This window comes from Rhinichthys klamathensis, unplaced genomic scaffold, assembly GCF_029890125.1.
Source record: "Rhinichthys klamathensis goyatoka isolate OS25496 unplaced genomic scaffold, OSU_Roscu_1.1 h1tg000256l_1, whole genome shotgun sequence".
Taxonomy (NCBI): Eukaryota; Metazoa; Chordata; class Actinopteri; order Cypriniformes; family Leuciscidae; genus Rhinichthys; species Rhinichthys klamathensis.
The window spans coordinates 2389099-2408771 of record NW_026606778.1 but is presented as its reverse complement, the minus strand read 5'-3'; the positions used below and the strand labels follow the sequence as shown (position 1 = coordinate 2408771).

Below are 19673 nucleotides of genomic sequence, written 5' to 3'. Positions count from 1 at the left end.
CTATAATTTTTGCTTTAAAGAGATCCTCTTAAATGCTTTAAGTTGTAGCAATATGAATTTGATAAATTATGAATTTTAGCAAGAAAACAATGACAGAAACGAATGTCTTGATTAGGCCTAAACTTTTTTCCCCTTGTGATTGAAGTGTTTAAGCTGGGTGATTGATCGGTGCTCTGAGCCCTATGAGTTTTTACCCTCATTGTAGACACAACCTCTCATGTGATTCTCTCCTTAATGACACAATTACCGAATGTGATTAAAAAGTCAGGATGCTATCTGTGTACTCAGGCATTTTATATAGAACCGAATGTGTATGTATGCTTGCACAGCCTCTTTCAGAGCGCAAGAGAGAGAAAATGAGAGAAAGGGGTATTATGTGTAGAAGACCGGGCACTAGAGTTAGATTTATAGGCTGTAAAGAGTACAGAGTTTTGAGCTTGATTTACAGCCGTTGTTCCTCTCCATCTTGTTTGGCTGACTGGGTCCTGCAGTCCACTGATAGGGGCTAAAGCCCGACGTAAAAGCAGCATTGATGGCTTTGAATGCTGGGAATCAGTTCAGCCAATCATAAAAGAATAAATAAACCTTTTTTGGAGGCCATTTATATCGGAGCACATGGGGCAGCCTTTACTGCCGAGCAGTTTGTTAGGCGACAGCTGAACTTTCTCCACTAGCATCTCTTACAAATCCAAATCAAAACCTGTGCACATTAATGTGTGCCATCAGTGTTTGATAACAACATTACGAAAACCCACTGAGCAATCTTAATACCATCTTAATCTTGTGTCTTCAGGCTTTGGAAACATCTGTATGCGGGTAATAAATATCAGGTCAGAGCCATATGGCAAGCTGGTCTGAAGTGTTAAGCATTAGCTTTACGTGCGTTTGACTGAATCCAATTGCCATAGCAGCGGCAACAACAATCTGACACTCCTCTCGATGGCCAGATGGCTAAAATGGCCTCAGAACTGTTTTGTGTTGCCGCGGCGTATGTTTCTCGCTCTGTGAAAATCGTGATAGCCACGGCGCTACATCATTTGCGAAAGCGCGTAATCTTTTGGCGGATTAGAATAATAAACATTTGGCAGCAAAACAAACACTCAATCTGTCTTCCCATGTGGATGGTCTCTGAATCGGTACGCTGAGGTTTATGTTTAAGCTGGCCACTCTTTACAAATCTCCTCGTGTTTTTTTAATGTTAACAAAGCAAAAATTCAAAAGTGCATCAAGAGGATACGTAGACCTTAGTTACTTTTTTTAAGGTTAAGACCTGTATTGGGTGTAATGCGTTTTAATTTTCCCTTGAAAAATTGAAGTGAGGAATTACTCTAAATTTTTCTGTAATTTAATAAGTTACTTCTGAGATAATTGCATTAAATACTTAAAGACTATTGAACAATTCTATATAAAACAATTGTGAATTTAACATCAATATTTAACATTTAATATTAAATTGTGTTTTTAATGTAACCTTCCAAGTTTAAGAGCATTTTAATTTTAGTATATGCAATTTTATATTATTAGTTTGAAAGAATTAAAAGAGCAGTTTCATGTCTATCCTTGTATTGTTAAACTGGTCAAGGTTGATATGGGACTTATGTAATTAGTAACTAGTAATTAATTACTTTTTAGACTTACCCAACACTGGTAAAGATCTCTAAACATTTATTTTTATTTATTTATTTTCACATCTATTTAAATTCCCCTCCCACCAGAAGTTATGTTTAAATAGTGGTGTTTGTTGTCTGTGAGAGGTAGCCTATACTATAACTGTTCTACTGTAGGTAATTCAACAACATTTTCACTTTTTTTCGCAAACATTTTGGATTATAGCCTAGTTCATTTAATATATTAATTGTATTTTATCATTTATTTTATCATCATCGATTTAATCATGACAATTTGGTGTAAATCCAGATTAAACTAATCATTCACTTGTTGAAGAGCCACGACTATACATACATTTTTGTCTCACCACTGTTTCTGAGAAACTAGGTCATCGTAGAAGGCTGACAGTGCATGCAGACGATTGTATTCCAGCCAGACATCAGAATTTCAGTATAGGTCAGTTCAAGAGCTGAACACATCAATCAAGTCACCATGGCACTCACATGCTGAGTGTAACTCTGCATTCTCTGCTCTCAAATCACATCCTAATACTTTCCCCACCAGGTTAATGCATCTCATCAGAGGACTTAATGTTCTGTACCAGCCTTTAACAAGCACGGCAGACAGACACGCTTACACATTGGAACGTGTCCCTAAAATGAGTGACCATGAGAGATGACACATTGCATTTTCAGTCAGTACAGACATCAACACATAGAGGACTAAATGAATGTCTAATGTAGCTGTAATTACTCTGCACTAAAAGCATTTAATGGAGGCAGACCCCATCAGGTTTCCCTTAATTTCCTGTATTAGCTGCAGTTTGTGTGCACTGGCAACAGATAAATTGGTTCTTTGGCCTGGCTGTGACTAGTACTTATTCATTGTAATAATCTGGATAATCTCAGAGTTATCAAAAAGCTATAATATAAAACAGTATTTTAAAATATACAGTATACCTAGTTATAGTTTAGTTTATAAACTATAATAGTGTATATAGTTTAATTTTGTTATATATTTTAAAGTAACACCAGGTAACTTTTCAACCTTCATAATATACTTCCAAGTCTCTTGTGATGGTACATCGACTTACAATAGGTTGAATGACACGTCTGCCATAGCCTGATGGGGTCTGTAGCGTTTTTAATCGTACTTTTAAACTTCGGGTTTCGGGTAGTAACCGGCGAACAAAGAGAACTACAAAATTCGACTGCTTTACGGCATATACGTCACTTCCACCACCACCCCCACTTCCTTAAAATCGGACGTGCGAGCCAAATGTTATAGTCAAGGCCGAAGCAGCACAGAAAAACAAGAAAGCAAAGGTTTTATCGGAGCAAAGCAAAAAGAGAAAAAGAGAAAGTGATCGCGTTAAAGGCAGAACGAGGATTAACATTGGGCCAGCATTTTCTCGCTGGCGTGAGCTGAAGGAGGAGGAGGGGTGCCCGACCGATGCGGACTTGGCAAAAAAATCAAAAAAAAAAAAAAAAATCAAATGAAAGCCTGTGTCTAAACGGCGTGCACAAGTTTGGTAGGGGCTACATTCTTGCAAGTAAATATATAAGTTGTACAAAATCATATTTTAGGATACCTAACATGTCTGTGATATTTGTTTATTTGTCTTGCCTCAAGCTATAATGCAAATCGATTTGTAAAATTTGCAGATTCATTTATGGTAGCTTGATATTATAATTTTGACGATATATGGTTATTATCTACCACTCAAACATTGCATTGAAGTATCATATAGATTCAGTAAAACGGTAACCAATAGACTAGGCTACTATAATGACGCTGGCTTGTAAACGTGATCATCGCGATCATTTGTCGTTAGAAAAAAAAATAAAACCCATGAAATTATATTCATATGACATGCTGAAATATATGCCACTGTACCTGGGATGAAGACATTTCACACGCGACGCAAGCAGAACACCTGCATGTGACCTCCTCCTACAGTGTTCAGGGCTATCCTGGTTGTCAACAATAACGTGCATGTAGGATGACAGAGTTTACGACAGTAGTAGAGGTCTAGAGGGCAATACTGTTTCCCAACTGTAGGGGGACCCCACCCCGAGAGCAAAAGTAACCTGGTGTTACTTTAAATAAAATTAACATATAAAAAATATATATTTGAGCATCCTGCCATCTGCATATTTTTTTAAATAGTCAAATTAATAGTCACAATTAATTTAATACTTTTAAGAGTCACAGATTACATTTAAAAGCATAAATGCTACACAATGGCTGTGTTTTAGAAGGGTTTTACACACTGTCTAACAGTTTATCAGTGTTGGATGCCCTTTGGTTTGGGAGACGACCAGAGTGCAATAATGAAATGAGTCAGCCCAGTGCTTCAGTGCTAAAGGCGGCCTGTGACAAAGAGAGAGAGAGTGTGTGTGTCTACAATGAGAGTAAATGTGGGCTCTGAGTATGGAACAGTGCTTTAGACAAACATCAGCGTCTCATAAATCCACAACCCTCTCTAAAGGGAACAGGTCCCGTTTCCTGTTTGGATTTATGGCCCAGGCGTGGATGTGGGTTTTGGGAGTGTGTGTAAGACATGGAAGATGGACTAGACCTCTTAGATGTTGATGTGTCATGGTGTTTCATACACCATAGATCTGACCCCCCCCCCCCCCCCCCCCCCCCTCCTCCTCCTCCTCATTTCCCAGGGAGAAGAGAGGGTGGATGGATGGATGGATGAATGCAAGGGGCATTTAAGGGTTTCTGTGTACATGCACAGGGCAGATATCTGCTCGGTGCATGCTGGCAGGTGTGTCGGAGTTTGCATGATAGTTTTCATGCAAAGATAATATGAGTGGGCTCTAATGGCTGCAATGTCTCTCTTCTCTTTTTTCTTTTTTCCATTGTGGCTTCTTTGCTGCAACACCATCAGAGGCCAACAGCATCCCAGGTGAGTTGATCATATCCTTTAAGTTGTATTGAATTGTCTTTTACAGGCAGTTATTGATGCACAGTGCAAACAGTATTCAAATGTATAGTAACAAACGTAGAAATTTTCAAATATGCTTAAAATTATTGCTGTGTTCCCAGTAAAGTTACCATAATGAAAAATACTTAAAGACAATGAAAGTAGTAGTGACATTTATTTCCTTCCATTTTATGATTATCAAAAAGAAAACATGTTTTACAAATAAGATTACCATGCATTTGGAAAGTAGATGATGAAAATAGATGGGTGAATTTCAACTTAATCATTAAAATCGATATACTTTGCTATGTTTATATTGAACAACAAATAAAATGCTCCAGGTATTTTTATTATGCAGTTACTGTTTTATAAATCAAATATGGTAATGTGAGGCAGTGTAATGTGAAAATAGCAATCCACAATATTCACAAAATACTTTATTTATTTATTTCTCAAGGTCCCTTTACAACCTAAAAAACTTTAGCTGTCACAGTAGATAAAAAATCAATTTAAAACAATGTGGTAACACTTTATTTTAAGGTGTCATTGCTACAGTGTGATTATATATTTAAGTACTGAGTAATAATAATCAACTACATGTACTTACTATAGGGTTAGGGTAGGATTAGGATCTGGTTGAGGGTTAGTTGCATTACCAAAAATGCTACCACTTGTAATTACTTCATACTACTACTTCTAATTACCACTTTAACAAGGTCACAAAGTCGAAACCTTTTTTTCTTCTGCCAAGATGTGAGGTCACTGTATGCTCTGATACATACCTAAAGATGTTCTTCTCTTTCTGTGACTTTCTCTGTTCCTCAAAGGTTTTGCACACATGATGATGGCGGATCAAGGTATGCCACACCCTTTCACTGTTATTCACTCTGTTGTGATTTGCTTATATGCTGCATGCCTGAATTGACTGAATTGCTGTGCATTGAATGAGCTAAACTGTTATTCTGAACCTTGAATGCATAGATGTGGACTGATCTTTGACCGTTTCTTCGTATCTCTCCATGCTTTCCTTCTGTGGATACTCTCCATCTCTTTGTTGCCTTTCGTCTCCTTTCTCAAGCCAAGGGCAAAGGTACAGAACCGTTTTCTACCTCAAGTTGTGCTCTCTTGTGTTTACATCCGTGTTATTAGTTTTTTTTTGCTAATAGCTGCTCACCATGGGTGACTGAAACAAGAGTATAATTAAATGAGAGTGTTGAAGGCAAATACACCAACGGTATTCTGACTGCAGCCTGAGTGGTCTGAACTGTATTCTACCTCCCTGGTGCTCTTATAACCAATAGATATTTGTATCAGCTGCTAAAAATGCTCAGTTTATCTTGCTCGAGACCATGAATAATGCTTAATATGTCAGTTTTTGTTGTGGTTTGGATCTTTCATGTGGAATTTTGAGAAGTGTTGTGTTTGTGTTCTGTCAGCTGGCACAATGACTTCCGCTTTGTGTTTTTTGGAAATAAAGAAATGAAGAGGAAGAAAAGAACTGTGATATTTCATTCTGGCAGTGCATGTCAGTGCATGACAGTGCAGACACTGTCATGTCATTTCATAGCTGGGTTCTCTAGTGAGGTTTGTAGATGGCCTCGATTTAGCCCTGACTTGCTGCTGGGCTGAGCATCCCTGTGGAACGCTGTTGAACCACGTCATCCCTTTGTCTCACCCAAAACAATATTTCAGCAAGTCTCGGAGTGGACAAATAACTTCATTCTTCAAATAGAATAGGCCTGGATTGCACTGGATTTTTTTTGCAGGACATTTTAATTGACTTTGTTTCCTGTGTTTAGGGTGATTTGCTGGATGTTTCTGTCTGCTTTCAGAGTTTTCACAATATGGTAAATGGTAATGGTAAATGGACTGCATTTATATAGCGCTTTCACAGACCCAATGGCCACCAAAGCGCTTTACATTTGCCTCACATTCACCCATTCACACACTCATTCATACACCGACGGCGGTGTCTGCCATACAAGGCGCCATCCAGCTCGTCGGGAGCAGCCGGGGTTAGGTGTCTTGCTCATTGACACCTCGACACTTGGTCAGGTGGAACCGGGGATTGAACCTGAAACCTGAAACCTTGGTTCCTCAGAAACCAACCTTTCGGTTTGCAGACAACCTACATGAACCACTGAGCCACTGCCGCCACAATAGAGATTTCTGTGTGGACATGAGGACATTTAGCTGCAGAGTTGGTTTGTTTTATTGGAGCAGCATGTGTGAAAACCTGAGTATGCTTGTTTAAGGATTGATCAATTGGAGTGGTCAATTATGAAAACATAATAGGCTAAATGCAAGACTTTTTTTCAGCTTCAAAACATTACATTTGTAATATTTTGATTGGTTACAGAAGCATTTTTGGGTGAATGCAGGTCTAATTGATTTGTCGAGCAGACAAAATGATCAAAATTCACACCCCTGTTACGGTTCATGTGGACTTCACAATAGTTTACAGTTGGTATGAAAGTAATTGTAAAAGTCTAATTTGCAGAAAGGAACCTTTTTTGATTGCCATGAGGAATGGAAAAGGTTTAGTCTGTTCATGTCACAGACACAAAGATGTTAATAGCAAAAGTAAAGAGAAAAAACATATGAAGTTGATGATGCACCTCTGCACTACTATTTTTGTCTTCTTTATTTATTTATTTCTTTTTTTAACCTGGCATTGAATTTCTATGAATTTCATGATTTCTATGAACTGTGTTGGCGTTAGGACAAATTGTTTGTAATATTTCTAATTTGTAAGTCTCTTTAGATAAGTGTCTGCTAAATGAATGTGAATTAACACTTTTTGGGATCACTAGGGAATGCAGAATTTGCAGGTGAAAACACCTGTCATTGGACATTAGGAATGCATAGTACAGTATAAAGGGTGTGGTCTTTATTGCATGAATGCTGATATAAACTAAAATGAATCCAGGCATATGCTGCAATTCCTTTTGCCAACCTAGTTTCTTCCCTCAACCCAATTTAAGTGCTAAGTCAGAGCCCAGTCAGCAAGAACCTGGCAGACAGACAATACAGTAGGCCTATATAGCCAGTCAGATGCATTAGCACGTATTCGCCTGCGTCGCATTAAAATCAGTTGTATTGTAGCGCTGTCTCCGACACTGTCTCTCCTGCTACCTCCTTGCGTTAAATCCCTCTGCTAGACGGGGGGACATTATTACAAATCAGCCTGGCTGTACGCCCAAGTTAAGATGACAAGGGCTTCCATTTAGGATCCCATTTGCTTCTCGGTTGCGCCGAACGATACTACGAAATGTTTATTTATCTGCATTTGTTTCCATCGCCGCATCTCTTTCACCTGTCACCGCCGAGCGAGTTTGTACTGCTTGTGAAACTCGGGATGTTTTTAAAAAAAAATGTATATATATAATTTCCTCAGAAACCTCTTGCAGTTAAACCTCAGGAAGATTCCTAATTGTTGTGCTTTGTAATGTTTGACAGTATTGTGTCTGCAGTATCATAGAGGAAGGAAGTGAGAGGCAGCAGCTGTTTTTGGGTAGCCCAGGGCTTGTCGCTCATGTCTGCGTATCTCAGGGCACTCGGACGCCATTCCTCGGCACCCGTCTGAAGTCAATCATATCAGTCTGCACACTGTTCTCCTCTCTGGCACAGGCATATGTCAGAAAACAACAGAAAGTCAGAGGACAAAGATGAAGAAGGGTCTCTAGGGACTTCCTGTCTGTCATTGTTTTTGAGTCTTCTCTTTATTTCCATCTGTTAGTTTATCTGTGATGTAACTTTATTTTCCCAGAGGAACATTTTGGTGTATATAAGATAACATGCATTTGGAAAATAGATGATATAAATAGATTGGTGAATTCAAATTTTCATTTCATGGCAGCTTAAATCACTATTAATCATTCAAATCAATATACTTTGTCGTGTTTATATTAAACAACAAATAAAATGCACCAAGTATTTTTATTATGGGGTACTGTTTTATAAATGAAATAAGTTTGAGCCAGTGTGTTGTGAAAACAGCAATCCACTTCTAATCCTGGTAAAAATACTACCACTTCTAATTAACACTATAACAAGAACAGAGGAACATTTTGGTGTTCAGAGGTTGTTCTTTCATAGCTTGGGAAGCATAACCGAGTTCTCATTTATATCTACTTGAAGTATCAGCTTTGTCTATGAATTCTACAACTAGACAAACAAGACAATTGTTACAGAAAAGTACTGAACTATAAAACGAACATGAATGTCAAGATTAGATAATTTGGTCTAAAAAAAAAAGTGATGAGAAATATTGAAACAGTATTGAAACAGACTTGGAAAATTTGAGCACAGTTTTTGACTTTTATTAAGATCTTCTGAAGCTGTAGAGGAGAGGTGTGAGAGTTCTCATTTTTGTCTCATTGAAATATGTCAAAAATAATGTGGATCGCATAGCATAGAATATTTAATGAAGTATTTATTGAGTGCATATTTGTGATATGTTGTGATTTTGTTGAGATCTCAAGTGTAACCCCAGAGGAGGCAGATGTGAGATCAGGGTCTTTAAATCTCGCTTGGAGAAGTGTCATTTTGCTCAAAGGTTGCTTTTTTATAGCTTAGACATAATGGAGTTCTCGAGCTATCAACTTTGTTTCAGACGTTTCTAATCTGAAAAACTGGAGGCTGTAGCAGAAGTCTCTTTCCATTGAGATAACTGGGATTTAGGCATGCCTAATGATAGAATGTATTTTACCTGTCTTTGCTTTGTCTGAGCTGAGAGATTTCCTCTAGATTTTTAGTAAATGGATATACTAATTCAATTAGACTAATTGATATTTCTTGTTTTTTTGTCATAATACCTCTCACACAATGCAGTGTGTTTCACCTGTTCCTCTTTATCATCTTAAATCCTTTGCAAAAATATTTATTTTAATGAACTTAAATCAATACAAGTCTGCAAACATTGCCTGCTTTGCACAGCGGTCAGATTGGTTACTGTGGCTCTGCTCCAGACCACCCAGAGATTGCTGAAGTCATTCCGCAAGTGTGCGAGTCTTTGATAGATATTAGTTGGTACAGGAGGCAGAAAATGAGTTGACCTTTTTGGATGGCAATGGAGAGTCTGAGCTTTGTTACAGGACAGAGGGGAGTGGAAACACTGTAGCTCACGCTATGCTGATGAACTCTCATGCAAGGTAATGAATTGAAGTGCCATTATGCAAATGCTATGCTAATTATCTAATCAGATTTGATTCCATTATGTACCCAGCTTCCTAACCTTGAGAAGGTAGGGACTGATCAGCTCACTCTTTCTACAAAAAAATAAATAATAAAAAAATAAATCAAAATTGTTTTTTCTTTTCTTTTTTAAACCTCATTTTTTTTCTTATCCCATTTCTTGCTTTTTCTTTCTTTCTTTTTCTTTAGTTTTATTCCGTTTTCTATTTCACACTTTTCATCACTAATGCTCTTTTACGTTTCCGTTCTAAACTAAACTGAACCTTTCCTGTCCGGACCAAACTGAAGCAACTTCTCTGACCGCGTTTGAAATGAAGAATCCTATTGTGATTTCTCACTTTTACACCTTGTTTGCTGCAGTACAAAGGGCTCTGCCACCCTGTTCCTCTGAGTGGAGTGTTTTTATGACACCGTTCTCCGTTACCACACATCTGAAGGCAGGCCGTCCTGGCAGTGAGGAGACACATGGTGTGTGTGAGAGCCAGATAATGAAATCCTTATCACATGTTTGGGAGGCCTGTAATTCCATTTGCTCTACTAATCCCTCGGTCACTTTGTCTCTTTGGCACTCACAGAACCTGTTTAACCAAAATTCCCCTTCCACTGATCTGCAGTTTACACTTTTTAATGGCACAAACGCAGCCTAAATGTTAATTTAAAATGGACCATGATTGCCACCTTAATAGTAGGTTAGAGTGTTGTCTTCAAGCAAATACTGAATGTGTTTTTGTGGGAGAGATACAAATGCATGATTCATCTTTTAGGTACAAACATGGTAGAAAACATGCCAGTCGGATGTTACTTTCAGAGCCGTGTTATGTATTTCATGTTGTCCATAATTTGTATTTTTTTTTTTTTTATTTTTTTTTTTTTGATGTCATTCACTGAAGACCCCTCAGGCCTCATCAGTGCAGGAAGAGCTCTTAGGAAAGCCTGATTGAGCCACCTTGCTGACTGTCTGCTGATCAGAGAGCGATGGCTTCTCTTGTGTAATCAGGACCAGCCACACAGGGTGTCCTCAAACAGAATAGCCTCATCACCTCCCCCTCCGTGATTTCCCCCCTCTCCACACGCTGTAACCGAGACAACAGGACTCATCGTCCCCCTTCCCACAGCCCTATTTCCAACTCCCAAAGGCTCTTTTCAGGGTAACACCGAAAAGAACATCAATCACACCCGATACACACAAACAAACAAAAAATGAAGCCTTACTCCAACCCCCCCGAGTCCACCCATCTGAATGCAGTTATGGCCATAATTGCCTCCAATTTCCCTGAGTCACACCTGACATATTAAGCTACTGTACACAACGATTTCCTTTCTGGTCCCTAGAGGGAACAAGTGCTATTTGATTATGGCTAAATGTGATTATTGTCCTCACGTCCAACTGGCTTGTGGCGGTCCTTTGTCCCTGACAAAACAAGAGAACAAGGCGACCACTCAAATCGTGACAGACCAGCTCGGATGTTTCCCGGTGAACAAAAAACTGTTAATTATTTGTTGAAATGGGTTATCATGACATAATGAAAAGAATACCAAGTAATCAATCAGATGAACAGATTCCGTGGGTTAAAAGCCACTCTCACAAGCTGGTTTGCAGATTAGGGGTTTACATGCTTGTTGTAAAAGCAAAGTTCTACTTTTTCCATTTTACTTTTTTACTTATAAAAATGAATAATGAGATAAATAGTTACATTATTACTTATTTGTGTCCTGTTATGAATTAAATCTTGAACAAAAACTGGCTTTTGTATGCAAGATATTTTTGGCCACTCTCATCATGCAGAGGTAGAAGGCACATTTGCAAAAAGCACTGCTTATTTAAAACCACTTCACTTAGTAAGATTTAACCTCTCTGTTTTGCATCACAGACAGGGTGGAATGGAGAACAGAATTAGCAGAAGTGAATGTGCATGAATCAGACCGGGTCAGTGTACTTAGATTTGTTAAATTTCATATGATAGCCTCTTCTTTCCAGCTATTTTCAGAGTGTTTAGTGGTACCTTTCTCATTCTAAGATATTACCTCTCACTCTTGTTTGAGACATCTCAATCACTCGGTTACATCTTTTTGAAAATGTTGCTCTTCAGGCAATAATAAGATTTTTTTTTTCACATTGTGAGTGAATGGCATTGGTCTGTTATTTGTCATTTTAAAATGTCATGTTTCAGTAATGGAAATTGATTCAGAAATGACACAACTTGTCTTTATGACACTGACAAAAATAAGACTGGGCCAAATGTAATGGAGTTCTAGTTTCCATAGAACAAAAAATGGAAAGATGTAACCTTATTTATTTTACACATAAGCTTATAGATTTTTTCAGCATGTTTTCTTTAATATTTTGATCAAGTCTGCTTTTTGATGAAATATTTAATATCCCAAATTTAGTTGGTTGTAAGGCAAATATAAAAATATCTTAAATAGCACAATGCATTTATTCTACACGTAGGCTACCGTTTTTTTTGTTTTTTTGGTTACAAGGGTCAAGGCAATATTTATTGTTAATCAGCCATGATAAAATCTGTTTTGGGATAATGAGAGTTTATATGTAAGTCTCCGTGTGTAGATATCTGGATCTGCAAAGAGGTCATACAGTGCCAAGCCGTAAATGCGTTGTTAGAACTGGGCAGAAATGAACATCTGGTGTCCAGCAGTGCACCTATTGATCCTCATTACTTTGTGTACTTGGAAACAGCAAAGGGCTTTCATTCCCACAATCACTCTTTAATCGCGTCAAGCACGAAACAAGCATATTTAGCACTATTAACCATCATTGATTGAGAGTTATTTGAGATCAGAGTTGTTTGTACAGTCTTTCAGGTATGCTGGACACAGTAAGCATATTTATTTAATGTTTGTTAAGAGGATTGCTGTTATAAATAAATATGGAATTGGAATATAGCCAGTAGGATACCATTAATGTAGTTTATAGGAATTGTTTGTAGTAGTTTGTTTTTCATCTCTTCAGGGGTGCAAAGTTTTGTTAGAACAGATAAAATGAGCTTTGTTCCAAACAAAGCCTAGTGAGCAGCTATGGAGGAACAAGTTAAGCAAAGTAGTTATACTGCCTCATAAAAGACTATAAATCATTTTGGTAGTCTATAGTAATTATTAGTTTGTATGAAAACAACAGAACGTTATGTCCTCATTTAGATTACTAAATGTGTAAATGTGTGCGTGTAGAATAGATATGTGTGAGACAACCTACACCTGCTAGTAATCAATACCCCTCTCAAGCAGAACTTTGTTGCCATAGTAACCCCTCTCAAGCTGTTTCTTTAGGATGGTGTGTTAGCATGGTGCTTGGCCTTGTTTTCCCTGGTCTTGGCTAAGTTTAACTAAAGCGGACACTTTCGTGCATCAGTGGAAATCTTATACTAGCTTATGCAGCCCTAACCCTAATTTTCTTTCCCTGTTATAATCCGCATGCGGGATTAAACAGTGCGTCACAGTACTGACTTCTGCTTTCATAATATCAAACTTCTTAATGAAGACTTGCATGTAGGCATTTCTCACAATGTGTGGACACAGTTCAGGTCTAAGAATAGCTTTGAGAATTATGCTTCATTCCATTCAGCTTCAAACGCCCTGCTTGAGAAGGGCAAGATAAATGCCACTTGATGTCGGACTTGGAAATGGGTGTGGAAGTCTTGAAAATACAGCAAAAATGTTTTCTCGTTCATTCATTATCTGTATAATTTAGAGCATATACAGTGAGAAATTGAACACAAAAAGCACTGTTTTCTAATGTGCTATTTTCAAAAAACAAAACAAAATGTAGACACACACAAACTACTTTCTACACAGCACAACACCTGATCATGATGACTGCCTGAGGAATCTCTCGGTGGATGGCAGATTCAGACCCACTTTTTACCCTGGTCTGGCTAACCTGCAGTGTGTGTTTGTGATGAGCACCGTTTGAATTGTGTGCATTGTGAAAAATGCATGAGTCTTGCCTGGGCAAAGGGCCATGAGGAAGCAGGTCAGCCCTGGCCTGGACTTGAGAACCTGTTAAGTGTGTACACACACACACACACACACACACAACCTGGACTTCACCGAGCACATGCTCGACAGCAGGTATTTTTACAGGCACTAAAAAAAAAAGAGCAGAGAATAAGGCTCGAACCTGTAGAGGTTTTAATGTATTAATTTATTAATTAATTTCCCTTATGGATGCACAATATACTGTTTCTATTCTTGTACTATTTTGTAATATAACTTATTTACATTATATCAAATATTATATATATATATATTTATAGGATGATGTGCATGCATTTACATTTAGATTGTTTTAGCCATCATCTAACACTCACTTAAAGTGGTTAAAAACACTAATGTAATAACACTGATAAATGTAATATTTAGAAAATCTCACAATAAAGATTTGTTTTTCATAGTTTCAATAAAAAATGTCCTGCCACTTCCAAGCTTGATAATGGGAGTGAATGGCTGTATGTCTTTGGAAGTCCATCACAGCGCATCTATCCATGATAAAAGTGCTCCATGTGTCTCCGGGTGTTAATTAAAGGCCTTCTGAAGTGAAGCGATGCGTTCGTGTAAGAAAAATATCAATATTTAAAACTTTATCGACTAAAATAAATAGCTTCCGGCAGACGGCCGTACGCATCGATTTACGCCAAAAGAGTAACACTTGAACTTGACACACAACGTAATTGTGTGTCGGACTTCCAAAGACATACAGCCAATCACTCCCATTATCAAGCTTAGAAGAGCCAGGGCATAATTGTATTCCGATTGTATTCGTCTGAAAGAGGAATATCATATACACCTAGAATGGCTTCAGGGTGAGTAAATCATGGGCTAATTTTCATTTTTGGGTGAACTATCCCTTTAAGGCCTGGCATCACTGTAATTGTGTGTTTGTGAGGCAGGATCCTGTCCTTTTTTGTGGACACTCTGACCTGTGCTTTTGGTTAAACGCTGCACATCTTTTCTTTCCTGCTCTTCTCTCTCCTAGAGCACACACACACCGAAAGCAACCGGTGTCGGTGTCGTGCCCGTGTTTGGTGTGAGTAACCCCCCCTCAGTGCTTTGGAAGTCTGAGATAGTCACCTGATCTGGCCTTGCTGTGAAACATAGAGTTTGTGACCTCAAGCCAGATGAGATGCCCTGCCAACAAGAGCCAGGCAAAACAATAATGAAGGATGATTGTTTGTTTCAAAGCAAGCAATATTTCATCAGAGGGCAATTACTGTGTTCCTAAGTGCTCAATTTAGAACTTAACTGTTTTATAATGTAAGTCACTGCTAGATCAAGTTGTCTTCTGCTGATGTTTCACAAGACATCCAGTAAATTTCCATGCAAATATGTCAGCGGAGACAAAAAAATCAAAAATCAAATGCTGTTCCTTTAATAGTGTTATGATATAATCAGTAGTTTCCGTAAATCAGTTGAGAATTCCCACTGGCCCAAAAGACAGTTTTACCTCAGGCAAAGTCAATAGCAGAGGACAGAACATAATTTATCTGGTGCACACATCTGTTGTGTTTAGAAAACATAGCCCGAAACCAGTAGATCTACAGTACTTTACAATACTAATGAATAGTCTGTAAACCTCAGTTATTAAAATAATAATTTTCATTTATCTTAATAGAATGAATATGCTATTACAGTTCTTCTATGTACATGTTTAGTCGGTAAGATATTTTTAAGTTTTTGAAGGAAGTCTCTTATTCTCACCAAGGCTGTATTTATTAAATAAAAAATACAGTAGAAAAATTATCTTTAAAAATATTATTATGATTAAAAAATAATTTGTTCATATGATGGCAAAGCTGAATTTGAGCTAATTCCGTGCTCAAGAAACATTTCTTAAAGGGATAGTTCACTTAGAAATACATTTTTGGTATGTTTTAGCTTACCTCAAGGGCATCCAAGATGTAGGTGTCTTTGTTTCCGCAGTAGTTTGAATTTTGATATTTTTAGGTCAAACCGTTCTTGTCTGTCAGTCATATAATGCAGGTCTATGGTCACCACCTCAAAGAGCATGCACAGAGAAGTCCAAATTAAACATGATTTAATGACTCGTAAATGTAAGTACACATTTGGCGCTTTTCCATTACCAGTACCGACTCGCCTCGGCTCGCCTCAACTCGGCTCGCTTTTCGCTCCGTTTTCCATTGCAAAGTGCAGACAGTACCGCCACAAATAGTACCCGGTCGTCATAGCGACGCCGCAGGAAACTGTCGTGACATAATCTTATACGCGAGTATACGAATCTTATACAAAGGAAAGTCTGCACCTCCTTAATAGTAGTAAGTTTAGTAACTATCTCTGGCCAAACTATTTAAAAATGGCAGGGTTATTCTGGATACTCCATCTGGCGCGTGCAATGATGACGCAGTGAATAGTGACGATTCTCTCTGACCAATCAGCAGTCGGCATTGTTTTCACGTCACATTTTAGTATCGCCTCAGCTCGCTCAGAACCTCGCCGGAGGTGATACAAAAAAAAGTACCCGAAAGCAGGTCCAGGTACAGCTTTTACACAGTGGAAAACCAAACAAAGGCGAGCCGAGTCGAGTCGAGCTGGTACTGTTTAGTGGAAAAGCGCCAATTGATGGCCTAAGACACGAAACAAGCGGTTTGTGTGAGAAAACGAACAGTATTTATATCGATTTTACCTCTTGTAACCACAATCACGTCCAAGTGATCTGAGGGCGCGGGCGCTTCGGTCTGCGGAAGCGCTGGAAGTGATCTCTCGCGCGTGTACGTCACTCGTTGTTTACACAGAGATTTACCTTTCACTGTGAAGATCTAAACATATTTAGATATACAGGAAATCGCAATGGAAGACGATTTCGATATATCAACAGACAACGTTGAATTTTACACGTACACGCGCGAGAGATCACTTCCGGTGCTTTCCGGCGCTTGCGCAGACCGGAGCGCCGGCGCCCTCAGATCACTTGGACGTGGCTGTGGTTACAAGAGGTCAAAACGATATAAATACTGTTCGTTTTTTCACACAAACTGCCCGTTTCGTGTCTTAGGCCATCAATGTGTACTTACATTTACGAGTCATTAAATCATGTTTAATTTGGACTTCTCTGTGCATGCTCTTTGAGGAAGTGACCATAGACCTGCATTATATGACTGACAGACAAGAACGGTTTGACCTAAAAATATCAAAATTGAAACTACTGCGGAAACAAAGACACCTACATCTTGGATGCCCTTGAGGTAAGCTAAAACATATCAAAAATGTATTTCAAAGTGAACTATCCCTTTAATATTATGAAATTGAAGACATTGTAGTTCTTAATATTTTTGTGGAAACCAAGATATATTTTATATATTTATATATAATGTTTATAAAGATTTAATTTTAATTTCATTTAATTTGAAAAAGGACAATCAGGAAATGTTCTCTGGGAATATGACAGGTGTTTGGAGGGGGTTGAAAAATAAGGGTCTGGTGATGTCAGCCACAAAGGAAAGTTGTTTCAGAGAGAAAATGTTACGGTTACGGTTACGGTTTGATGGAAGATTATGAACACAAACACATTGGGTTTTAGAGCCAATTAGACCAGGAATGTTTATTGAAAAAGTAACAGGGATCTGTTTTGATTTCATGGTGACTTTAATAAAACGCATTTCAGTAGTTGAGAAACACTTACAGATGTTAAAAAGCATTTAGCTCAAGCATTTTTATTTTTAAGCCACTGTTTCCGGTGTTAGAAATCCAAAATGACACAAGCACCACCATTCCTTTGAGAGGGCGGTTAATGTTTTGATGGTCTTTAGATCCACCATTCACCATCACAAAAAGCAAAGGGAGAGAAAAGGTACCGCATTCCTTTTTTTAATAGTGGGTCTTCATCTCTCAGAAAGCTCGATTTGGGAAATGAAAGACTTCAAAGGTGGTGCTGTGCCCTTTCATGTCCCAGATTAAACACGGTACGCTCAGGCTGCACGAGTGGGTTCGCTCCACACGCAGGGAAATCCGCTCTGATATGATGCGTGCGTGAACGCTTTTAGGTGTTCCTCTGCATGACATTTTGGTTTCATGTGATATGCAGATCCGTGCATGAGATGCTTGTACCGTGATTGGCTTAGAATAGAAATAAGACAGTGACACATCAGATTATGCCATTCTGTCTGCTGTACTGATATTTTTTTCTTGTTGTACATTGGTATTCGAGTGAAATGATTTTGTGTGTCACAAACCATACTAGAGACACATCAGATCTGACACAAACACACACATTTACATGGACACATCTTTGATCTGGCCTTTCGGGAAAAGCTGGCAGCTTCATGCTGAAGGTGTGGACTTCTTGTCAAGAGGTCACTGCTTTGATTACCATTTCGCCTGTCGCTCCCCCCCCTCCCCCATCTTAGTGCTGTGGGAGTGATGGGTAACACAGCTGAGAACGAGACCACCAGACATTCATGCTTCTGGGCTAATCACAAGCTGTTGTTTGGATGTCATCATGTGCTCATGTGTCAACTTTGCTGCCAGGGTTTTGCAAGTCTTGCTCGTATGTGCCAGGAGCATTACGCTGAATGAGGACTTCCTCTGTTTACACCCACTGGCATCCAACATGGCTTATGAATTTAACATAGCCGACCTTTGGTATGAGACTGTTTGCTATTTTGGGTAAGTTTGACTGTATTGAATAAAATATTCAGCAATTTTAGTTTAGCTCCACTGCAAGAGCACTGAAAATCCATTCTGATGGCAGACTAGTACTGCAGTGACTAAAATAAATAATTGATCTATTCAGACTTATTCTGTTGGGATAGTTCACCCCAAAAAAATAAAATTCTGTCATTATTTACTTGGTCCTAAAGTAGTTCCAAACCTGAATGAATTTCTTTCTCCTGCTGAACACAAAAAAAGATATTTTGAAGAGCATAGCCGATCCTGACCTCCCTGGGGTCCTAAGCAAAAATCTGTTAAGGGGCCCTTCTACCTGACCCATGAGCCATGTAAACCTGTTGCCATTGCCACACAGTCACACCTGACACCCCAGTTCTCCCACTACAATCCTCCCTCGTTTAGTTAGTACTAATGAAAATGTAATTCCTGATATCAGAAATAGACATATTTTATATTAATATCAATAATTCACATTTTAAATAGTACAAATTTAATTATTGATATCAAAAATGCATCCTGTGAATGAATAAAAGCTAAAATGGCTTGCCATTGCGTGTCACTGTGTTTTAAATGATAAAAGCAATAATTGATACTTGATGGTTATTAATTACTGAGGGATGTGCATCCATTGACCAGTATGTCCAGCCAATCAACATTTTAAATGCAATATAGTCAATGTCAATAGATTGCTTTCCATCTTGCTTTATTGCAGAGTTGTAACTAAACTGACTAGGAGACTAGATAATCATTGTCTTGTTTTAAAAGTATGAGCGCCTAATGAGGAGTGCCATAATGCCCATATTGTACTGGTAACTGGTCCCCATAGATGTTTTACTGGAAAGTGCGCGTTTCATTTCGTGCACGCGCATATTAATTAATTTTAACGCGCGACGCGGTTATCTTTTCCGAGCTGCAGTTTATAAACAAGCACAGTTGCCCTTCGTATTATCAAATGTAATCTCATGAAAGTGCGTATCTATACCACGAATTTAATTTCTTGTGCTATTTTTACGGCAAAAATGTTGTGTGTTTTTTTTTGCGTGCATATGCTACGCACTGTAAATCTCTTGGGTAGGATTAGGGGTGTGGAGTGCGTGCATATACGCCAAAAAGTGTGTATCATATGCACGCGAAAACTGCGTAGGCCTATCATATGCACGCAAAAACTATTTTTGGTGTATAAATGGCACAAGAAATTCGTGGTATAGATACGCGCTTTCATGAGATCGGGCTGGTTAGACAGACAGATAGAGAGAGATGCACATCAACTTAACTTTACTGTTCTTTGTTGACATCA

The 19673-nt window shown here is 38.4% G+C and overlaps 1 protein-coding gene across 31 annotated transcripts in view; it reads left to right on the top strand.

Moving 5' to 3' along the window:
* The window catches only part of nrxn3a (neurexin 3a), a 320634-nt gene that overhangs the window by 10116 nt on the left and 290845 nt on the right, over positions 1 to 19673 (top strand). For 20 of the 31 annotated variants that reach the window (XR_008808997.1, XR_008808996.1, XR_008808995.1 and 17 more), the window contains 3 exons: positions 4508 to 4525; positions 5371 to 5400; positions 5622 to 5633. The exons of 4 other annotated variants lie outside the window; for them this stretch is intronic. Coding sequence is in view for 24 of the 27 variants with exons in the window: in XM_056267190.1 (XP_056123165.1) it covers positions 4508 to 4525; positions 5371 to 5400; positions 5622 to 5633 (60 nt within the window). In the remaining 3 variants the exon portion in view is untranslated. The remainder of the gene's footprint in view (positions 1 to 4507; positions 4526 to 5370; positions 5401 to 5621; positions 5634 to 19673) is intronic. 7 more of the 31 variants (XM_056267213.1, XM_056267209.1, XM_056267210.1 and 4 more) reach the window with 1 other exon arrangement.